At 46.8% G+C, this 23,858-nt stretch overlaps 1 protein-coding gene across 4 annotated transcripts in view; it reads right to left on the bottom strand.

Annotated features, from left to right (window-relative positions):
- Window positions 1–19,076, bottom strand: part of ASXL1 (ASXL transcriptional regulator 1) — a 29,337-nt gene extending 10,261 nt beyond the window's left edge. For 3 of the 4 annotated variants that reach the window (XM_040434656.1, XM_040434654.1, XM_040434657.1), the window contains exons 1-6: window positions 18,856–19,076; window positions 6,688–6,771; window positions 4,373–4,483; window positions 2,683–2,794; window positions 1,021–1,088; window positions 404–497 (exon numbers count right to left, since the gene is read on the bottom strand). In XM_040434656.1, the coding sequence (XP_040290590.1) occupies window positions 404–497; window positions 1,021–1,088; window positions 2,683–2,794; window positions 4,373–4,483; window positions 6,688–6,771; window positions 18,856–18,912 (526 nt within the window). In that variant the 5' untranslated portion in view covers window positions 18,913–19,076. The remainder of the gene's footprint in view (window positions 1–403; window positions 498–1,020; window positions 1,089–2,682; window positions 2,795–4,372; window positions 4,484–6,687; window positions 6,772–18,855) is intronic. The other variant, XM_040434655.1, reaches the window with a different exon arrangement.
- Between the last annotated feature and the right edge of the window lie 4,782 nt (window positions 19,077–23,858).

Here is a 23,858-nt window from a genome sequence, read left to right as displayed (position 1 = left end):
AATTCTACCAGCAGCCACCACTAGGGGGAGGGCGGCTAATGGCACACTGATTACCACAAGCCTATTGGCCCACACTTACTAATGTGATTGCATCTAGATTTTTGTCATAAATTGAGTCAATTTGGCACATTCCTGGCAGATGTTACATCAAGTTTTAGACCTATTCATGAAACATAAGAATCAAAATGAATAATCCACATTGCCTTGCAGCTACGTGTACCAAAATGCTGCCACAAAATAAAACATCCAATAGGTGGAGTTAGCCAAGAGTGTCTAATCATGCACCAAATCTATCAGCCGGGGTGATTAAAGATGCATCAAATTAGACTGCCCAAGTCTACATTGTCTACGGGATAGGTAGATCAGTCCCATTGTGTGAATGTCCAAGGCAACAACTCCTCACCTGAAGTGGAGGGCAGATGAGCCCCGTTTACTTTAAGAGGTGTAAGGACAACCCGAGGCAGCAGCACCCCACTTCTTCTCTTCTGCTTATTCATCTAAAAACACAAAGATCATGCAAGACATGTACCCAAACACTTCACACTCTGCTGGTATTGTTACCTATGGGGCAGTATTTCATGACAATGTACAATTTCTTTAAAGGGAACCTGTCCCATGCAGTGTAATCTTCCAGCAGCATGCTATAGAGCAGGAGGAGCTGAGCAGATTGATATACAGGTTTGTGGGAACAGATTCAGTAAAACTTGTATCTCATTCATTTAAATTCCTGCTCATTCAGGGCTTTGAAGTCCAGGAGGCGGTCCCATCAGTGATTGACAGCTGTATCTGTATACACAGTCATCGAGGGAAGGCTGTCAGTCACTGATAGGACCGCCTCCTGGACTTCAAAGCCCTGAATGAGCAGGAATTTAAATGAATGAGACACAAGTTTTACTGAATCTGTTCCCACAAACCGGTATATCAATCTGCTCAGCTCCTCCTGCTCTATAATGTGCTGCCATCAGCTCAGACACCGTGTTCATTGCGTCAGGTTCACTTTAAGAAGAATCGAATACTGACCTGTACTAGGGACCTGGTTTCTCGGACATGTGACTCTTGAGAACAGGACGCACTGCTTGACGTTTCTGCTGCGACACAAAAAGAAGGAAAAATCAATAAGGGTGGACCGAAACGTTGCGTTGGTGAATAAAAGTCACATTTATTAAAATTTTTGGGAGTGCCGTGGAATATTCCTTTTTTGGAGATTGGATCGCTTCAACATTCGCGGGCACCCAATTCTCTTTGGACCTGCGGTGCCGTTTACACTCTATATCTATCTAGGGCACTGTGACTGGTGGCGCCGAGACAGCGGGCACTGTGACTGGTGGCTGTGCCTGAGACTGTTGACTGCAGCCAGTTGCTGAGAAGGCTGGCACTGACCGGTGGTGCTGAGACGTCTGGCACTGTGAATGGTGGCACTGAGTGATGGCTGAGACGACTGACACTGACTGGTGGCTGATACTGCAGGCACTGTGACTGGTTGCTGAGACCACTGGCAGCAACTGGTGGCTAATACTGCTGGCAGCACCAGCATCTGTGTCTGACAGGACTGCAATGGCGGCGCCTGTGGGAGGTCTGGTTGGCTGTGTGGTGCGCTGCAATTCTATTGGCCGGCGCACATGCGCTTTTAACTTCAGCACACACGCACGGACACATCGCAGGCACGGAGGGATTTTATTATATAGGATTACATTTAATACTGCCAGTTTTCCAGCTCTGAATGCAGCCTGCAATGTAAAGAATGAAGGCACCTATGTCAGTGTATACATAAAATATGTAGGGGAGGCGAAGGTTTGTATGTCCATAGCTGAAAAATCCGCTGTAGAAATGTAGACCATGTGTTCCTATGGAAAGGGAGGAAAATTCCACATGGAGTTTAAAGTCCATCTGTCAGCAGATTTGCACCTGTGAAACTGGCTGACCTGTTACATGGGCGCTTGGCAGCTGAAGGCATCAGTGTTGGTCCAATGTTCCTATGTGCCCGCATTGCTGAGAAAAATGCAAATGAGCCTCTAGGAACGACGGGGGCGTTGCCGTTACACCTGGAGGCTCTGCTCTCTATGTCGCATCTTCGGCACTTTAATTGACAGGGCCAGGTGTGATCACTTTACTCTGCCTGATCCTGATAATTAAAGTGCAGAGAGAGCAGAGCCTTTAGGTGTAACGGCAACACCCCCGTTGCTCCTAGAGCCTCATTTGGACGAACTAAAAATATTTTTTCTCAGCAATGCGGGCACAAATGAACCTGGGACCAACACAGATGCCTACAGCTGCCAAGCGCACATGCAAATCTACTGACAGATGACCTTTAAGGTTTTCCAGATTTTGTATATGGAATTTTCATACAGACTTCATTGATATATGTAATTCTGCACCGAAACCTGCAGCGGCAACTTCACTTGTGGAACGACCACTGCAGATATTTTTACTCCAAATGTGAAGGCCCCCTTACCCGCAGGCTGCACTGGAAAATGATGCAAACCAGAAATACGGTTTATTTATTGGAAGGCTTATGGCCCCTTTAACATCACCCCAATCACTAGAAGACGGAGTGTCAATTACTCAGAGGGGTCATCAGTTCCATTCACACATGTGGCTAATGAGCAGAGAAGCCTACAGCTGAGAGACATGCCATGGCAAGTGGCAAAGCATCATGGTGCCATCTCCTGCCGTCTGTCTCACCTGCAGCCACTGAGCTGTCCTCGGTCCACTGGCTTCCCTCCTCATCTGCGGTGTCCTCTGCGTCTCCATCGTCAGGCAGCGACACCACACGAGACCACTGCACTGCGTTCTTCTGCCGGACAATACACAGACGCGTGAAAGACTGCACAAACACGGAAACGACTCCACAAAACTAAACCAGGAGCAGCTTCATGAGAGACAAGAGGGGTGAAGCTGGTGCAACTGGACCAAAACCCAGCCGAGCAAACTAAGGCTTTGGGTCACATTAACCATATGCTTACCAGTCCCTTTCTTACTCATTTAACAGTAAGGCTCCAGTCACACGTCCGTAGCGTGTTTTGCGGACCCCGGCAACGTGCGTTCCGCATTTTGCAGACCGCACATTGCCGACACTAATAGAATATGCCTATTCTTGTCCGCAATTGCGGACAAGAATAGGACATGTTCTATTTTTTTCGGGAACTGAATTGCGGACCCCATAGAAATTAATGGGTCCGCAATTCCGTTCTGCAAAATGCGGAACTAAATTGCGGACGTGTGAATGGGGCCTAACCTAGGAGTCACAGCTCCTTTATTCAAATACAGACCTCCTAATGCCTTGAAAGGGGTTGTCCGGTACCACATCTTACCCCCTGTACACAGGATAGTGGATAAGTGTCTGGTCAGCAGAGGTCCCTGCCGATCACTAGAATGGAGGCTCGTGTTCCCCCGTTTTAATGAAGCCGTAGACAATCACACGTGCACTGCTGCTCCATTCAACTATGGGGTTGTCGGAAAAAGCCGAGCACTTGTACTCTGCTATATCTGACAATCCCACAGAGTTGAATGGATGCATGTCCGCCGTTCCAAGAGGTCGAACTCCCACTGATCAGACACTGCAGACAGGGGATAGGTTGCTGTAATGGAGACACCCCTTTAACCAATTCACAGAGGTAGTTACAGGTTACAGAGTCTAACTATCAACAGGGGGAGCTCACTGCTTACAGACTTAGGCTACATTCACACAACCGTAAGTGTTTTGCGATCCGCACATGGCCGGCGCGGTTGCGGACAAGAATAGGACATGCTGTATATTTTTTTGCGGAGCCGCGGACCGAAACAACGGATGCGGACAGCACACGGTGTCTGTCCGCATCTTTTGCGGCCCCATTGAAATTAATGGGTCGACACCCCATTGCGCAAAATTGCGGAACGGATGCTGATCCATTTATACGGTCGTGTACATTCACCCTTATACAGTTTCTGCCAAACTCTAGAGCAGGGATGCCCAACCTGCGGCCCTCCAGCTGTTGCAAAACTACAATTCCCAGCATGCCTGACAGCTTACAGCTATCAGCCTACAGCCGAGCATGGTGGGAGTTGTAGTTTTACAACAGCTGGAGGGCCGCAGGTTGGGCATCCCTGCTCTAGAGGTATAAATTCCTGGAGCTCCCTCTAGTGGTGACCAAAGGCACACTTGTGTATTTTAATGCAGGGATTTGGAGCTCTGCATCAGAAAATCAGCTCTCTGATCACGACAAAGAAATGTTATGGTGTTAAAGATTTTTGGACTAAAAAAAACGGAGCTCCGAAAACAAACCAGAAACTATTTCCCCGCAGTTTAGAAATCCAGAATATCGGATTATCTGGCATCTATTAGGTCCTGTTAAGTAGTAAATCCATCCTTATAACCACTAGTGACCTCACTAACCTTCATAGTAAAGAGGCTGATGCGGCCCGGGAGCTTGTAAAACATGGCTTCTCGAGTCCTGGAGTTGGAATGTAACATGGCGTTCAGACACGCCAAAGGGGAGGACCCGCTGTGAAGCAAGAAGACATGTTAGATGGTGGTTGTGAAGACTGTTCTGGTTTATCTCATGTTTGACCCCTATTGGGAAGTTCTAGACTTTTCAATTTTTTACTTTGAATTCCAAGTCTACACCCCTGCTTGTTGTCAGAGGATGGAAACATTCTTGTTTACTGTAAGAAACTAAAAACTTGTATAGACATGATACTTTCCACAGCTGAAGGTTTGCTACAACTGTATCCAGTACAAACAACGCTCTATCGGCAACACAACATCTCTCCCTCAGAGGTGGGAAGCATTAGGTCTGTAGATTGATCGGCCTCCAATATAAAGAAAAACTTTGGAAAAAATTCTATGGTGCTGTGTGACGGCGTATTTTTCGTAGGATGATGTGTACTTTCTGGCGATACCATTTTGGTGTGGTGTGTGTATGACCTTTTGATCACTGTTTGTTTATTACATTTTTTGGCGATGTGAAGATACCGAAAACGGCAATTTTGTTATGGCATTAACCGTATGGTATAAAAACATTTGAAGGGATTCTGTCACCTCGTTTTAGGTTATAGAGCTGCAGACATGCACGGCTAGATCACCGCTAGCATGTCCGCAATATACCGGTTCTATAGGGCTGTGTCCCTTTATTGTGCTTAAATATTTTTTTTATAGATATGTAAATGAGCCTGGTAAGGAGCCCAAGGGGCTGCACTAATCTTCCTGGAGCCCAGCCACGCCCCCTGTGAAGGAGCCCAGCACCGCCTGTGTCCAGGAATCTCCTCCTTTCTTCACAGTTAGATTGCTGTAATCTCGCAATGCGCAGTGCCGGTATAGTGTTCCTTCCCTGTGCTGGCATCAGCCTCAGGGAAGGAACTGCGCATTGCGAGATTACAGCAATCTAACTGTGAAGAAAGGAGGAGATTCCTGGATACAGGCGGTGCTGGGCTCCTTCACAGGGGGCGTGGCTGGGCTCCAGGAAGGTTAGTACAGTCCCTTGGGCTCCTTACCAGGCTCATTTACATATCTCTAAAATCATTTTATAAACTAAATAAAAGCACACAGCCCTATAGGACCGGTATATTGCGGACATGCTAGCGGCGATCTAGCCGTGCATGTCCGCATCTCTATAACCTAAAACGAGGTGACAGAATCCCTTTAAATAGTATGGACGTTTTGGGACACAGCTATGCAAATTATTATTATTTTTTTTATATATATTACAGGTGAGGCGATATGAATTTTTATATGTTTAAAAACTTTTTATTTGATCTTTAGATGATTTAATACTATAATGTATAGCACAATTCAGTACATCCTTACGCAGCACTGCTTCATTGGAATATACCTGTGATAGGCCTAGTAGTCTCCTGCCTACCACAACCAATGAACGGCTTCCCCAACCTCAGTGCGGGGAAGCCATTCAGGCTCGGGGACTGCAACTCAGATGCGGTGAGGGGTTAAATGTCTGCAATCAGCATCGTGGCCGATGGCAGTTATTAGCCGTGGGTGTCTGCTGTGTGAGACAGCAGAAACCAGGCAGCTGTGGCTCCCACCGCCTTTAAAGTTCCAAAATCTGCAGTACATGTGCGGCAGATGTTGTGAAGGGGATAAAGAGTTACAGAATTTGTAGCTATTTAACGATTAAGAGGTATACGGACATAAGACTGGATGAGATCTTAAAGGCCCTCATACACATTAGTGTATTGTCGTCCAAACCTGCCGAGAACGGTGGGTTCAGCTGACAGACTAACATAAATGGGGGGCTCCTGACAGATGATGGATCAACGAAACTGATACTTTTGCCCGATCCTTTTGTTCCCCTGGTAGAGAAGTGTCCGTCAGGGGCGCTCTCTTCTCTCCCTTACATGTGCGTGCGTATGTATGTATGTATACAAGTCGGGAGAGACCGCTGTCGGCCAAACGATCAATCAGCTGATAACTATTGAATATGAATAACCGCCTTTACATCTCAGACCATCCCCATAACTGCCCCTCCCCCATCACACAGGCTTACCTCCTACAGATTCCATGGACAAAGATGAGCGATAAGAAAAAGGAAACAAAAGAAGGGAAAAGTAACAATCACTTAAATTGTATGATTCATCCTGAAAGTCAAAAAATAAATCAGCAGCAGACAACAGACACGAAAGAAACTCCTTACAAGTGAGTAACCCCCCTCCCCCACAGCCCCTCCATGACCTCACTTTCCTGCCCCCTGTGGCTTACTTTGTCTCTTTCAGCCCTTCAGCCTCAATCACATTCAGGATCTGTTTCGGGGTCATCGGTGCATCGGAGTAATTCTCCAAAACCTGCAGGAAGGAAGATCAGTCAGCAACGATCCACATGACAAGAGAGCAACACATAGGCAGTGTGAGCGGGCTGTGGAGGCGGGGCCTAAAGCAAGGCTTCCCTGTGTTCTGCTCCGCCCCTGCCGATCCTGCACTACGTATTCCAATTAAAAGAAGAAGGATACTAATGCAGGGACAGAAGGGGCGCAGTATGACAGGAAACCAGAAGTCTGTAAAGTTCTATCAAAGCTACGGGGGGAAATTTCACCCATCAGATGGCCACTGTTGCTGTGTGTCGGGGGAGGGAGGGCAACAACCCATGGTCTGCACCGACTCATATCAAGATGTCTTTTTACAGCATCACCCACACAATACTGGAAATATAAACTGAAAAATGCAGAATATCCCACGCGTTTCAGCTGTAGGATGAGTGACAGAAACTGCAGACCGCCGAAAATCTGAAAAGGCAGAACTGCGTAGGGTACTTTCACACTTGCGTTAGAGGATTCCGGCAGGCAGTTCCGTTGCCGGAACTTAGGGGTGGGCGATATAGACGATATGCAATATAAACCATATAAATTTGGCCAACGATAGAGATTCCGTTTACATCGCAGTAGAACATGGCATGCACCGCTCTCGGCGCGCACCATGTTCTCCTGAGCCGACACAGTGGAGAAGGAGGAGCCCTCCCTCCCTACTGTGCGCGGCTGCCGCTGACCACCAATGAGAACAGACTAGGAGGAGGAGGGGAGGGACTGTGGCCACTGCGCCACCAATGAGAACAGACTAGGAGGAGGAGGGGAGGGACTGTGGCCACTGCGCCACCAATGAGAACAGACTAGGAGGAGGAGGGGAGGGACTGTGGCCACTGCACCACCAATGAGAACAGACTAGGAGGAGGAGAGGAGGGGCTGTGGCCACTGCACCACCAATGAGAACAGACTAGGAGGAGGAGGGGAGGGACTGTGGCCACTGCACCACCAATGAGAACAGACTAGGAGGAGGAGGGGAGGGACTGTGGCCACTGCACCACCAATGAATATAGGTAATATGCCTGAATACAAACGTAGCCTGCCTGTGCCAGCCGTAACCCATAGCTGGACTATTGCAGGTTCAAGTCCTCTAAGGGGATGTAATATTAGTGTTATTAAAAAAATAAAAATAAAAAAAGTGATACAAAGCAAAAATCAGTTTTTTTTTTATTCAAAGTTTTTTTTTTTTCAAGTATTAAAACCCCCCAAAAACTATACAAATGTGGTATCGCTGTAATTGTACCAACCCTGAGAATGAAAGTAATTGGCAGTTTTATTGTATAGGGAACGCCATAAAAACCATCTATAAACCTATGGTAGAAGTTGTTTTTTTTTTGCAATTTCATCCCATTTGGAATTCTTTCCAGCGTCCCACTACATACTATGCAATATTAAACATTGTCATTATAAAATGCAACTTTTCTCACAAAAAGCAAGTCCTCATATGGCTATGTGAATGTAAACATAAAATAATTATCACTCCGGGAGGACTGCGAGTAAAAGAAGAGAAAAATAAATAAATAAAAATTCTAGGGTCTTGAAAGGGTTAAAGGGGTTATCCAAAATTATTAAAAATGTCCCCCATATGCCTGGCCCCGCTCCCTGCGCCACTACTGGTCCCCGCACTGCCGCTGCAGCTTCTCCCCATGCGTGGATGAAAACATCCGGTGTCGGGGGGAAGGGGCAGCCAATGGCAGGCGGTGGCGGGGGGGCGAGCATCACGGGTGACACTAGGGAGGCTCATCCCCGTCTTCCATTGGCTGCTTCCTCCGACACGGGATGTTTTCTTGCGCGCACGGGGAGAAACAGCAGCGTCGGTGCGGGGAGCCAGGTAAGTATATTCAATGTGAGGGGCCCAGCATATGAGGGGACATTTTTATAGTCTTGGATAACCCCTTTAATAGCCTATCCTTAGGATAGGTAATCAAAATCAGATGGGTGGGGTTCTGACTGCTGACACCCCTAATGTTTGAAGAGGATGCAGCACCCGGGGACATTGCTGCCTCTTCCTAAGGCCTCTTGCCGTCCCCAATGTGGTGCGGAGGCACGGACAGAAACTCCATAGTGCTTCAGTGGGGTCCCAACTTCCGTGCCTCCGTTCTGCATTGCAGCTCCAGATTACAGACCCATTCAAGTGAATGGGTCCGCATCAGTGGTGCGTGGAGCACACGGCCGCTGCCTACATATTGCGGACCATCTGTTTGCAGTGGATTTCTTACATAGAGTGTGCATGCGTTTTCTTAAAATCTCACTGTGCTATGGATTTTCAGCCTAAGGCCTCATGGACACCACCATTGTTTTGGTCAGCATCCGAGTCGCAGCATTTGCGGCTTGGATGCAAAACCATTCACTTCAATGGGGCCACAAAAGATGCGGACAGCACTCAGTGTGCTTTTCGCATCCGTGGCTCCGCAGAAAAAAAAAAAATGTAACCTGTCCTATTCTTGTACATTTTGCGGACAAGAATAGGCAGTTATATTAATGAGTGTCCGCGCCGTTACACAAATTGAGGAACGCAAACGGACGCCATCCGTGTTTTGCGGATTGCAAAACACATAACGGTCGTGTGCATGAGGCCTAAAGTTTATGCCCCATGCAGCAATCCTGGCAATTCCAAACTGTTCACATACTTTTTCTTACAACTGTACATCACATTACTTATCCTGAGTTACATCTTGTATTATACTCCAGAGCTGCACTCACTACTCTGCTGGTGGAGTCACTGTGTACCTACATTACCTATCCTGTACTGATCCCACGTTACATCCTACATTATTCTCCAGAGCTGCACTCACTACTGCTACTACTCTCCCCTGGAGGGGGAATCCTGTAAAGATCACTTGAAGAAACACAGACAGGTGGGAAAGAACCCAAGTGTAACAAAAAAACAACAACAACTGTGTGCATGTGTCCACTGCTAGAACAAGAATGGTGTTAATGGAAGGACAATGGGAGGGAAGCTGCTGCTGCCCTGAGATCTCCTGGATGTTCTACAGTGCTTCTCAGAAGGCGTTCTCTGGATAGAGAAGACAAAAGGGGAACTTTGTAGAACAAAGTCACGCTATGCCTGGTGGAAAAAGAACGCTGCACAACAATACCAAAACCTCATCTGAACTGAAGCATGGTGGAGCGAACGTCATGGCTGCTTTGCTGCTTCCTGGCTTGGCCGCCTTGTGACTGAAGGAACAACGATTTTACAGAAGACTGTAAGAGCCCACGACCTCAGGCTGAGGAGACTTTCAGTGACGCCACAGGACAAGGACCCAGAGCATGCAAGTAAATAAACTAAAAAATGGTTGGACTGGCCAACTCAGAATAGGTCATAAAAGTCAGATCAGCAGGGGTTTGACATAGGGTTGGGGCGGGTGATATACCGGTATTCATGATACCACGGTATTAAGAAACTGCGATATGGCCATTTCCTAATTACCGCGGTATTTTAGTGACATCATAGGGGCAGTCGCACTTAACAGTGCGGTCTGCTTCTAAACGTCCAGCGCACATTACACCAGTACACTGCGCAGTAATCCCGCCAGTCGGCAGAGTGGAGGGGGGGGGAGACCCTCCCCACTGTGGTGCAGCCGCCACCAATGAATAGATTAAGGGGAGGGGGCTGCCAAGTTGGCGCTGGCCACCAATGAGTATAATACTGAGGAGGGTGGGGGAGGCCACTGCGCCACCAAATGAATATAATTAACCCCTAAATACAAATGTAGGCAGCGGGTGCCGGCTCTGGCAATCCCGCCGAACCCCGTCAATTAACCCCTCAGGTGCAGCGATCAGTATTAAATCGCAGCACCTGAGAGGTTAATTGATGGGGCTTAGCAGGATCCCCGTCATTGAGGCCGGGTGGCAGCTGTGTGATACAGCCGGCACCCGCTGCCTACATTTGTATTTAAGGGTTAATTATATTCATTGTTGGCGCAGTGGCCACAGCCGGCCCCCCCCCCCCTCAGTATTTGCATTGGTGGTGCAGTGGTAGCTTCCGATCGGAGCCCCAGCAGTGAAACCGTGGGGCTCTGATCGGTTACCATGGCAGCCAGGACGCTACTGAAGCCTTGGCTGCCATAGTAACCTCCCTGCCGCTGTGTGCACAAAGCACAGGGCAGCAGGGAGAGTGTGAGGTCCTATTCACCCTGATAGAGATCTATTAAGTCAAGGATTCTAGCCCCTAAAGCCTCTTTCACACGGGCGTCGCGTGTGAGGGCCAGATAGGATGCAGGTGCTTCGCGGAAAAATCGTGCAATTTTGCCTGCGAGTGGGGTGAGTTTTGTAGGCGATTGCGTTTTCAGTTTTTTCCATGCGAGTTCAATGCATTTTGCACGCGCGTGAGAAAAAAAAACTGACTGTGGTACCCAGACACGAACTTCTTCACAGAAGTTCAGGTTTGGGATCGGTGTTGTGTAGATTGTATTATTTTCCCTTATAACATGGTTATAAGGGAGACTAATAGCATTCTTAGTACAGAATGCATAGTAAAATGTAGATTGAGGTAGAGTTGTTGCGATACCAAATTTTTTATTCTGTTTCGATACCATAAAAAAGTATTGCAAAAAAGCCACGTGCATTTCGCATTTTTAAAAATGGCGAATCGCGCAGTTTATATTTATTTTTTCTGTTCCGGCGTTCACCACATAGATTATTTTTATATTTTAATAGTTTGGACTTTTTTGACGCGGCGATATGTGATATGTTTATACATTTTATATGTGAAATTGTGAAAGGGGGTGATTCATACTTAATATTTTGGTGGGTTCTTTTTTTTTTTTTTTACACTTTTGATTTGATAACTATTTCCCCCCTTAGGGGCCAGAACCTGGGATTTTTTTCCTCCCTTGTCCTATTCACCCTGATAGAGCTCTATCAGGATGAATAGGAGCTCACACTCCCTGCTGCCCTGTGCTCTGTGCACACAGCAGCAGGGAGCTGACTATGGAAGCCAGGGCTTCAGTAGCGTCCTGGCTGCCATGGTAACCGATCGGAGCCCCAGGATTTCACTGCTGGGGCTCCGATCAGAAGCGGTCACTGCATCACCAATGAGGGGGGAGGGGAGAGGAACCTGTGGCCACTGCCACCAATGATTTTAATACTGGGGGGTGGGGGCACTGTGCCATCAATGATTTTAATGGGGTGGGGGGCGCACTGACAGCAGCGCGCTCATGTTCAGAGATACTAGACAGCGCAGCCCAGTATCGAAAAAATGGAAATCCCGTTATTGTATCGATACCGGGACAAAAGTATCGATTGGGTATCGAAATTTCGATACCCGCAACAACCCTAGATTGAGGTGTTCAAAAATAAAAAAAATTAACTCACCTCATCCACTTGATCGCGCAGCCGGCATTGTCTTCTTGCTTCTTCTTTCAGGACCTGCAAAAGGACCTTTGGTCCTGAAAGAAGCAGCAAGAAGACAATGCCGGCTGCGCAATCAAGTGGATGAGGTGAGTTAATTATTTTTTTTTAACCCCTCCAGCCCTATTGTACTATGCATTCTGTATTAAGAATGCCATTTTCCCTTATAACCATGTTATAAGGGAAAATAATACAGTGAATGCATTTTAATGGGGCACGGGGTTGCTTTCATCCCCATCATCTCCTTAGCAACCATGCATGAAAATGGCACCACATCCGTATCAGGGGGCTGGATCTCACAGGCTGTCACGGAAGGCAGCCACGATGCCTAGAGTAAGGCATCGGGCTGCCTTCCCTGCCATCGGATCCCCGTTACAGCAGCACGGGGACTCTATGGAAGCTCTCTCCCTCCACACATCGCACATGCCGCGGTCAGCGCGGACATCAAGGGTTAATGCGCCGGCATCAGCATACAGCAGGGGTCCGGCTATCAGTCCCGCCCGATCAGCCCGCCGTAATAGTACGGAGCTGGGCGGCTGGTCAAGAAAGGGGTTAAATTACCCCCTTTCCCAATTTTACATATAAAAATATATAAAATAATAAAACATATTAGGTATCGTCACGTCCAAAAAAGTCTGAACGATTAAAATATTAAAAAATATTCTATGTGGTGAACGCTGTAACACACGATTCACAATTTTTTAGTCACCCTGTCCCCCCAACAAAAAAAAAAAATAGATAGGATAGGATTGCTCTTTTATGGTTCGGACGTTCCATAAAATGCACAAGATTTTTTGGGCGTTTTAATTTTCTTTCGCATGGTATCGAGTATCACAATACTGGCTGTAAACCCGCCGAAGCCAGGAGACCCGGCACTGGATAACAGCTGCTACACTATGCAGAGCGCCACAGGCTGTGGCTGAGATATATGGCTGTAGTGTGTAGGGACTAAGGGCTCATGCACACAAACGTATTTTCTTTCCGTGTCCGTTCCGTTTTCTTTGTGGACCGTATACAGAACCATTAATTTCAATGGGTCAGACAAAAAAAAAAAAACAACGGAAGTTACTCCGTGTGCATTCCATTTTGCAAAAAAAAAAAGGGGGCAGCTGTTCCGTTCCGCAAAATACGGATGTCATGCTTTTTTTTTTTTTTTATGGGCCGCAAAATACATACGGTCGTGTGCATGAGCCCTAAGACCGATATGGGAAGCACTAGTCTTTAGTAAATGACTCTCAATGTTTTTATTGACTGAAAGGCACATTTATGATGCCATTGTGCCCGTTCTGACAATGGGTTGTTCAGTGTGTGCCCACTTATCAGGGTTTTACGCTAGCATGTCCCATTTTTTATGGGAGCGCCGAAGATAGCTGAATGTAGGGCTGAAACGATTACTCGATTGAATTGAGTATTTCGCCCAAAAAATCCCTGATGCAAATTTTTTTGCATCAAAGATTCGTTTGTGTCACGTGACCACGGAGCGGGAGGGAAGCGCTTGCCATTACTCCCGCTCCATGGTCTCCCGCTGGCCCCGCAATACTCACCTTTCCAGCAGATGGCCTCCGGACACCCCACAGCACATCCGTGGCCCTGCGCTGCACTGACCTCCTGACGTACGCACGACGTGACCTGACGCGCTGTGTGACGTCAGACGCAGAGCGGAACAATGGAGTGTCAGCGACACCCCTGCTGGAAAGGTAAGTTGGTGCGACTAAGGTGGGGAGCCCGGAGTGCACAGCGTCATAGCAACCAATGACGCTGTGCACTCCGGGTGTTGGGGGCAAGCTGCTGGCTCAAGGGGGGAACAAAGGGTGTTGGGGACTGATGGCAGGGGGTCTGATGAGTTTTTATAAAGGAAAACAGTCAATTAATTTTTTCTTATTAGATTACTTAATTAATCGTAAAATAAATCGATAGAATACTTTATTTCTAAAATAATTATTTACTGCAGCCCTATCTGAATGCTGCCATCTCCAGCACTCCCATAGAGAATGAACAGAGCAGCAGGGCGCACGCCCGACCAGCCCCTCCATCAGATTGGGGGGGGGGGGGGGGGGCAGTAATATCAAAATTCTGAACAGCCCCTTTAAGGCTCATGCACACCGCCGTTGCAGTTTTTGTGGTCCACAAATGGAATACCCCCCCCCCCCCTCGGTAGAACTGTCCTATCCTTGTCCACATAAAGGACAAGAATAGGACATGTTCTATACTTTTGCGGTGCAGTGGAACGGACATAAAGTGTGCTGTCAGCATCTTCTGAGACGCCACCGGAGTGAACAGGTCCGCATCCAACCCGCAAAAAATGCAGACAGAAACCATGGTCGTGTGCATGACCCCCTAGTCTTATCAAGATGCGGCAGCGTGATCTGAAGAGCGCTGTGCACACAGCACATCCCAGAAATATTCAGCTGAAACACGTTTGCAGGGAGGAACAGACTAAAATTCCTCCTCGGCATTGTACTAATCTGATTTGTAGCTGCCGGAAACGTTTGGTGGAAGTGACTGCTGCAAAATGGGGGATCTAAGTTATTAAATTAAAGGATATGTACTCAATGGGGCAGATGAACTAATCCGGTTTCATTTCAACATGAACCAAGCAGTCTAAGGGCTCGTGCGCGTGACCGTATCCGTATTGTGGTCCGCAAAAGACGGATCCCAGCTGTGCGCATGCTGCCATATTCATTTTCACTTCAATAGAAATGTCCTATAATTGTCCGGAAAATAGACAAGAATAGGACATGCTCCATCTTTTTTGCAGGGCCACAGAACGGCCGTGCGGATGCGCAGCAGATTCATCACAGTGGCTGGCGCTGGATAACCAATCTGTCTAGTCTACATTTATACACCTATTAGGTGGCTTCTTTTGCGCCAAAGATTTAAAACACATTGAGGGGCATTTACTAATGTCTTAACGACAACAATGGCTTAAAAAGGTTGCAAAATATGGCGCACCCCATAGTTTCGCTTTTTTAACGTAGCTATAAGAGGGCGGATCCGCCCAGCCGGATTTACTATATAACTCATGCCAGGAAGTGCAGCTGAAGTGTACACTAGCCCGCAGCTGATGGGGGCTTCAGTTTCTGGAGCACGGACCGCCAGAGATGAGCCTAATTTATTTACAGGCATCTGCCACTTAATAAATCAGACACATCTCATTATCCAGAAATACGCTATTTATCCCATCTCACGCCAGGTCTAAAAAAGTGGGTCTGGTGTGGGTGGGGACAGGCCCGTCTCATTCATCATTTTCTACGTCTGTTTTAGGTGTAGAATGTGGTCTAAATGTAAGAAAGCGAGGAAGCTGGCTTACATTTAGAAGTGGCGCTGGATGCGCTAAGCCTCCTCATAACTCCGGCGGATCCACCGCCAGTGCAGGGGCTTTATTATGACCGGCGTCTAAAACACCAGTCTTAATAAATGACTCCCTAAATAAATGCAGTTTAGTGCATGTACCAGTGATCAGTGAAACTTGCTTCGGATGCCACATCCAAAGTCGCTTCACTCAAAACTTCGAACTAATGCTGTACGGAGATCAGTCTCTGTACAGCATTAAAATGTACGGGCTCCAATGAGGTACCAGTCGGAACCAAAGCCAAGTTCGGTTCCAATTTTTAAAGTGGTTTTCCAACGTTATTCAACGAAGTCTCGCACGACTTTGCAAATAACTAACTTGGACTCATCAGAGCCCATACATTTTAATGCTGTACGGAGACAGATCTCTGTACAGCATTAACCCGAAGTTTTGAGCGACGCGACTTTGGGTGTAGCATCGGAAGCTCGCTTCGCTCATCACTAGAATGTACGCCAGTTTTTGGCTGCATTTTGAAAAGTGAATCTCCCCCCATTCCATTTGTATTATCTGCAACACGGCCAAGGCGGATCCGTCTGTATTATCTGCAACACGGCCAAGGCGGATCCGTCTGTATTATCTGCAACACGGCCAAGGCGGATCCGTCTGTATTATCTGCAACACGGCCAAGGCGGATCCGTCTGTATTATCTGCAACATGGCCAAGGCGGATCCGTCTGTATTATCTGCAACATGGCCAAGGCGGATCCGTCTGTATTATCCGCAACATAGCCGAGGCGGATCCGTCTGTATTATCCGCAACATAGCCGAGGCGGATCCGTCTGTATTATCCGCAACCTAGCCGAGGCGGATCCGTCTGTATTATCCGCAACCTAGCCGAGGCGGATCCGTCTGTATTATCCGCAACCTAGCCGAGGCGGATCCGTCTGTATTATCCGCAACCTAGCCGAGGCGGATCCGTCTGTATTATCCGCAACCTAGCCGAGGCGGATCCGTCTGTATTATCCGCACCCTAGCCGAGGCGGATCCGTCTGTATTATCCGCAACCTAGCCGAGGCGGATCCGTCTGTATTATCCGCAACCTAGCCGAGGCGGATCCGTCTGTATTATCCGCAACCTAGCCGAGGCGGATCCGTCTGTATTATCCGCAACCTAGCCAAGGCGGATTCGTCAAGAACACCATTGAAAGTCATCAGACAGACACCGAAATGCTGCAAGCAGCGTTTTGGTGTCAGTCTCCAAAGCGGAATGGAGACGAAATAAGGGCTGTGGAGTCGGTAGATAAATGCTCAGACTCCAACTCTCAGACTCCAACTCCTCAGTTTTTGGTACTTCCGACTCCTCTGTATTTAATACGTTCCTTGAAGGAAAGAAAGGCAACATACAGCTGTTCCACCAAGTTCTTCTAAGCTCTTATAGCAGAGAGGTAGTTGGGCAGAAGCTGCTGCTTTCTCCTTTGTGTGCTGATCTTCTGCTGAAGATCGGGCAGTGGGAGGATCCAGGACGGGGCATTAATTGTGAAACATGATTTCCCTAGTAGAATCCCATAGTCATGTTTAAAGTTTAAGCTAACAATCTGAGTTTACAAGTTTTTATAGCCTAAGGCCGCATGCACACGACCGTGGCCGCAAAACACTGATGGCGCCCGTGCGCGTTCCGCAATTTGCGGAACAGCACGGATAGTCTTCAATAAAATGCCTATTCTTGTCTGCAAAGCGCGGACAAGAATAGGACAGGTTATATTTTTTTAGCGGGGCCACGGAACGGAGCAACGGTTGCGGACAGCACACGGAGTGCTGTCCGCATCTTTTGCGGCCCCATTGAAGTGATTGGGTCCGCATCCGAGCCGCCAAAACGATAGCAGTTTTTCAAATGGTTTACAGCTTCAGTCTTACTATCCATTCCCTTCAGTTATACAAGTCTAGTCCTGCAAAAAAATATTTACTTGGCAAACTGCGGCTCTCCAGCTGTTGTAAAACTACAAGTCCCATCAAGCCCTGCTGTAGGCAGACTGGGAGTTGTAGTTTTACAACAGCTGGAGAGCCGCAGTTTGCCCATCCCTGAGCTAGGTTAACCATGGGCGTTGCGTTCCCTGTAACAGCGGAACACAACACAATGGAAAGTATAAATATTGCCGCTCCTTAACTGTGCGTTGCGTGCCATATAGTGAAGCATATGAAAAGCATGCTTCTTCACGGTCACTTAACGCGTTCGTTTTGCGGTAACGTGACGCACTGCATGCATTGGCCTTTATTCTTACAGTAGAGAAGTCATTAATTATAGCTTTTTGTGAATTGGGACATTTAAACTTGCTTTTCAAATTTTTTTTATTCCAATTTAAATTTAGTAGGAGTCGGTTCATTTTTGCCGACTCCAGGTACCCAAAATTGCCTCCCGACTCCACAGCCCTGAACTGATGCATTCTGAGCGGATCCTTCTCCATTCAGAATGCATTAGAAAGCAAACTGATCCATTTTGGAGCGCTTGTGAGAGCGCATGATGGATCTCGGAAACTGAAACCAAAACGCCAGTGTGAAAGTAGCCTTATTAGCAATCCAAGTAACTCCAAAGGGTTCACATACTTTTTATTACAACTGTACATAACATTATCCTGTACTGATCCCCAGTTACATCCCGTATTGTACTCCAGAGCTGCACTCACTATTCTGCTGGTGGAGTCACTGTGTACATACATTACTTATCCTGTACTGATCCTGAGTTATATCCTGTATTATACTCCAGAGCTGCACTCACTATTCTGCTGCTAGAGTCATTGTGTACATACATTACTTATCCTGTACTGATCCTGAGTTACATCCTGTATTAGACCCCAGAGCTGTACTCACTATTCTACAGTGTCAAGGCTGAAATCTCCCAGCATCCTCTATGTATTCGGTGTTTTGGCAGTTTGCACCCTGGTAAAAGTTATATCAGCACAGTTCCCAACCCCCCCCCCCCCAAGTTGGGGGTAACCAGAAATGGCAACTGTTCGCAATAACTAGCAGAGTTGTAAATGCAGCTCCGGAGTATAATACAATTTATGGGGCTCTGTTACATTTCTTCTAATCCCGACACTTCATCCTTTTACTTTTATTTATAAAATAGTCCCCTAAAGGGACTGTCCCACCGCGAATATTGGTGGCATATCGCTAGGGTCACAGGGTGGGGGGAGACGTCTTACACCAGATCCTGGGACTAAACAGTAAAACAGCCCCATGTTATGTACTCAGTGACATCCCCTCCCCCACAATGAGCAATCCCATACCCCTCACCCCCCATATATATAATAGATGCCCACTCACCACCCCACGCCCCTCACCCCCCCCGGATTCTCCGCCACACACGTCACGCCAGCGCTCCCTCATTATAACCTCCCCCCGATCACGGTACCCGTCCCCGCCCCTCTCGGTACCATCTTGGCGGCCTCGGCCCACGTGCGTTCTCTGCGGCGCTTCTGTTTATCTCTCATGTTGTCCGGTCGCCGGGCGGGTCTGCGCGGTTCTCTGGGGTGGGCTCAGTATCCGCAGATGTCACTCGGTAGTAGGATGACGGGACTTGTAGTCCGCTCCGGCCCTGCCTGCTTCTCCGCACCGGAACCACACTCCCCACAATACACCGCGCAGATCACTTCCGCCCCGCCCCAGGAAACCACGTGGACTGGAGAGCAGAAAAGCAATTGGCTGATGTGCAAAACACGCTTCTCGCGGCACTGGAAACGCCCACCTCAACGTCACCTCCGAACTGCGCATTGGAGGGCAGGGCTAAAAGTCACATGACGGGGGCGGACCTGTAAGAATAAACCTGGGTCCCGCCCACCTTAATGCGTCATATGTGTTGTCAAGTTGGCAGGCGCAGTGGTTGAGTCGTGTTCTGACTGATGATTGATGGGTCCGCAATTCCGTTGCGCAAAATGCGGAACAAAATTGCGGACGTCTGTCAGAGCTGATTACATCCGTAAGTTTTTTTTTCTTGTGGTTAAGAGGCGTCTCATTGACATTGGGAGCCTGGTCGTTACTATGGTGATGACTGTGCGCAGGCAAGGATCATGTCTGAACCAGGCTCTGGTCTTCTAAGGCCCAGTCTGCACAGCAGATTGATTTTTAACTATCGAGTGTCTGCTGCAGTCCAAACAAATGCATCTCGATGGGGAAAAGGGAATGGAAACCGGGATCCGGTAGCTGGCTCTTTAGTGCCACCGTGTGGCTGGTCGGTTGCCCTACAACTCAGTGTCTGGCCCATTAAACAGGCCCTGGGACAATGACTTGGGATATATCTGCCAAAACCTGAATCTTTTCTATAAGGCCTCATACACGACCGTATGTATTTTGCGGTCCGCAAAAAATACGGATGACATCCACGTGCATTCTGTATTTTGCGGAACGGAACAGCTGGCCCCTAATAGAACAGTCCTATCCTTGTCCGTAATGCCGACTATAATAGGACATGTTCTATTTTTTGGCGGAACGGAAATACGCAAACGGAATGCACACGGAGTACCTTCAGTTTTTTTTGCAGACCCATTGAAATGAATGGTTCCATATACGGTCCGCAAAACGGACACGGAAAGATAATACGTTCGTAAGGGCTCATGCACAGGAACGTATTTTCTTTCCGTGTCCGTTCCGTTATTTTTTTTATTTTATTTTTTTGCAGACCGTATGCGGAACCTTTCATTTCAATGGGTCTGTAAAAAAAAAAAGTGAATCTGTTTGCATTCCATGTTCGTATCTCCGTTCCGCAAAAAAATAGAACATGTCCTATTATTGTCTGAATTATGGACAAGGATGGGACTGTTTTATTAGGGACCAGCTGTTCCGTTACACAAAATACGGCATGCACACGGATGTCATCCGTATTTTTTGCAGATCCGTGTTTTGCGGACCAAAAGATACATACGGTGGTGTGCATGAGCCCAAGACTCCTGTCTGCAGACTGTTCAGCTATGTTGGGCTTTCTGTCCCAGCTCAGCGCAGAGCAGGGTTCTGGTTTGGCTGCTTGAGAGGTCTTTGATATGAGTCTGAGAGACTTAAAGGGGTTCTGCATTTTTTTTTAAACTGATGATGTATCCTCTAGATAGATCATCAGCATCTAATCGGCGGGGGTCCGACACCCGGGACCCCCCGCCGATCAGCTGTTTGAGAAGGCAGTAGCGCCGCGGCCTTCTCACTGTTTACTGCAGGCCCAGTGACGTCACGACTAGTATCAAATGGCCTGGGCGGGGCTAAGCTCCATTCAAGTGAACAGAGCTTAGCCCCGCCCAGGCAAGTGATACTAGCCGTGATGTCACTGGGCCTGCGGTAAACAGTGAGAAGGCCGCGGCGCTCCTGGAGCACCCCTGCCTTCTCAAACAGCTGATCGGCGGGGGGTCCCGGGTGTCGGACCCCCACTGATCAGAATCAGATGCTGGATAGATCATCAGTTTAAACAAACCGCAGAACCCCTTTAACCACCTCAGCCCCCAGTGCTTAAACACCCTGAAAGACCAGGCCACTTTTTACACTTCTGACCTACACTACTTTCACCATTTATTGCTCGGTCATGCAACTTACCACCCAAATGAATTTTGCCTCCTTTTCTTCTCACTAATAGAGCTTTCATTTGGTGGTATTTCATTGCTGCTGACATTTTTACTTTTTTTGTTATTAATCGAAATTTAACGATTTTTTTTGCAAAAAAATGACATTTTTCACTTTCAGTTGTAAAATTTTGCAAAAAAAACAAGATCCATATATAAATTTTGCTCTAAATTTATTGTCCTACATGTCTTTGATAAAAAAAAAATGTTTGGGTAAAAAAAAAATGGTTTGGGTAAAAGTTATAGCGTTTACAAACTATGGTACAAAAATGTGAATTTCCGCTTTTTGAAGCAGCTCTGACTTTCTGAGCACCAGTCATGTTTCCTGAGGTTCTACAATGGCCAGACAGAACAAACACCCCACAAATGACCCCATTTCGGAAAGTACACACCCTAAGGTATTCACTGATGGGCATAGTGAGTTCATAGAACTTTTTATTTTTTGTCACAAGTTAGCGGAAAATGATGATTTTTTTTTTTTTTTTTTTTTTTATTACAAAGTCTCATATTCCACTAACTTGTGACAAAAAATAAAAAGTTCTATGAACTCACTATGCCCATCAGCGAATACCTTGGGGTCTCTTCTTTCCAAAATGGGGTCACTTGTGGGGTAGTTCTACTGCCCTGGTATTCTAGGGGCCCAAATGTGTGGTAAGGAGTTTGAAATCAAATTCTGTAAAAAATGACGAGTGAAATCCGAAAGGTGCTCTTTGGAATATGGGCCCCTTTGCCCACCTAGGCTGCAAAAAAGTGTCACACATCTGGTATCTCCTTATTCAGTAGAAGTTGGGGAATGTGTTTTGGGGTGTCTTTTTACATATACCCATGCTGGGTGAGATAAATATCTTGGTCAAATGCCAACTTTGTATAAAAAAATGGGAAAAGTTGTCTTTTGCCAAGATATTTCTCTCACCCAGCATGGGTATATGTAAAATGACACCCCAAAACACATTCCCCAACTTCTACTGAGTACGGAGATACCAGATGTGTGACACTTTTTTGCAGCCTAGGTGGGCAAAGGGGCCCATATTCCAAAGAGCACCTTTCGGATTTCACTCGTCATTTCTTACAGAATTTGATTTCAAACTCCTTACCACACATTTGGGCCCCTAGAATGCCAGGGCAGTATAACTACCCCACAAGTGACCCCATTTTGGAAAGAAGACATCCCAAGGTATTCGCTGATGGGCATAGTGAGTTCATGGAAGTTTTTATTTTTTGTCACAAGTTAGTGGAATATGAGACTTTGTATGTAAAAAAAAAAAAAAAAAAAAAATCATAATTTTCCACTAACTTGTGACAAAAAATAAAAAATTCTAGGAACTCGCCATGCCCCTCACGGAATACCTTGGGGTGTCTTCTTTCCAAAATAGGGTCACTTGTGGGGTAGTTATACTGCCCTGGCATTTTCCAGGGGCCCTAATGTGTGGTAAGTAGGTAAATGACCTGTGAAATCCGAAAGGTGCTCTTTGGAATGTGGGCCCCTTTGCCCACCTAGGCTGCAAAAAAGTGTCACACATCTGGTATCGCCGTACTCGGGAGAAGTTGGGGAATGTGTTTTGTGGTGTCATTTTACATATACCCATGCTGGGTGAGAGAAATATCTTGGCAAAAGACAACTTTTCCCATTTTTTTATACAAAGTTGGCATTTGACCAAGATATTTATCTCACCCAGCATGGGTATATGTAAAATGACACCCCAAAACACATTCACCAACTTCTACTGAATACGGAGATACCACATGTGTGACACTTTTTTGCAGCCTAGGTGGGCAAAGGGGCCCAAATTCCTTTTAGGAGGGCATTTTTAGACATTTGGATACCAGACTTCTTCTCACGCTTTGGGGCCCCTAAAATGCCAGGGCAGTATAAATACCCCACATGTGACCCCATTTTGGAAAGAAGACACCCCAAGGTATTCAATGAGGGGCATGGCGAGTTCATAGAAAAAAAAAAATTTTGGCACAAGTTAGCGGAAATTGATTTTTTTATTTTTTTTCTCACAAAGTCTCCCTTTCCGCTAACTTGGGACAAAAATTTCAATCTTTCCTGGACTCAATATGCCCCTCAGCGAATACCTTGGGGTGTCTTCTTTCCAAAATGGTGTTATTTGTGGGGTGTTTGTACTGCCCTGGCATTTGAGGGTCTCCGCAATCATTACATGTATGCCCAGCATTAGGAGTTTCTGCTATTCTCCTTATATTGAGCATACAGGTAATGAGATTTTTTTTTTCCGTTCAGCCTCTGGGCTGAAAGAAAAAAATGAACGGCACAGATTTCTTCATTCGCATCAATCAATGTGGATGAAAAAATCTCTGCCAAAAAAAGAAAAAGGAGGGGAAAGGCGTCTGCCAGGACATAGGAGCTCCGCCCAACATCCATACCCACTTAGCTCGTATGCCCTGGCAAACCCGATTTCTCCATTCACATCAATCGATGTGGATGAATAAATCATTGCCGGGATTTTTTTTTTTATATATACAAAGTGTTTGCCAAAGTATATGAACACCGCCACCTCCTCAGCTCATATGCCTCGGCAAACGTATCTTTTACTGCAGAGGAGAAATCTCGTCTTGCAGCGCCGCATACACCGACTTGCGTGTAATCTGACAGCAGCGCAATGCTTCTGTCCGAATGCACATCAGTGCTGCAGCTAGTCGATCGGTTGGTCCACCTGAAAGGTAAAAAAAACAAAACAAAAAAGAAAAAACCAGGCCGCAAAGCAATAACTTTATTAACTTTAGAACAGAACATATTAACTTTTTTTAACTTTTGTAACTTTTTTACTTACCGGTAATTTTTTTTTTGTTTAGTTTTTTTTTACCTTTATAGAACAAAC

This window comes from Bufo bufo, chromosome 6, assembly GCF_905171765.1.
Source record: "Bufo bufo chromosome 6, aBufBuf1.1, whole genome shotgun sequence".
Taxonomy (NCBI): domain Eukaryota; kingdom Metazoa; phylum Chordata; class Amphibia; order Anura; family Bufonidae; genus Bufo; species Bufo bufo.
The sequence above is the reverse complement of the archived record's forward strand: the minus strand, read 5'-3'. Positions and strand labels throughout refer to the sequence as shown.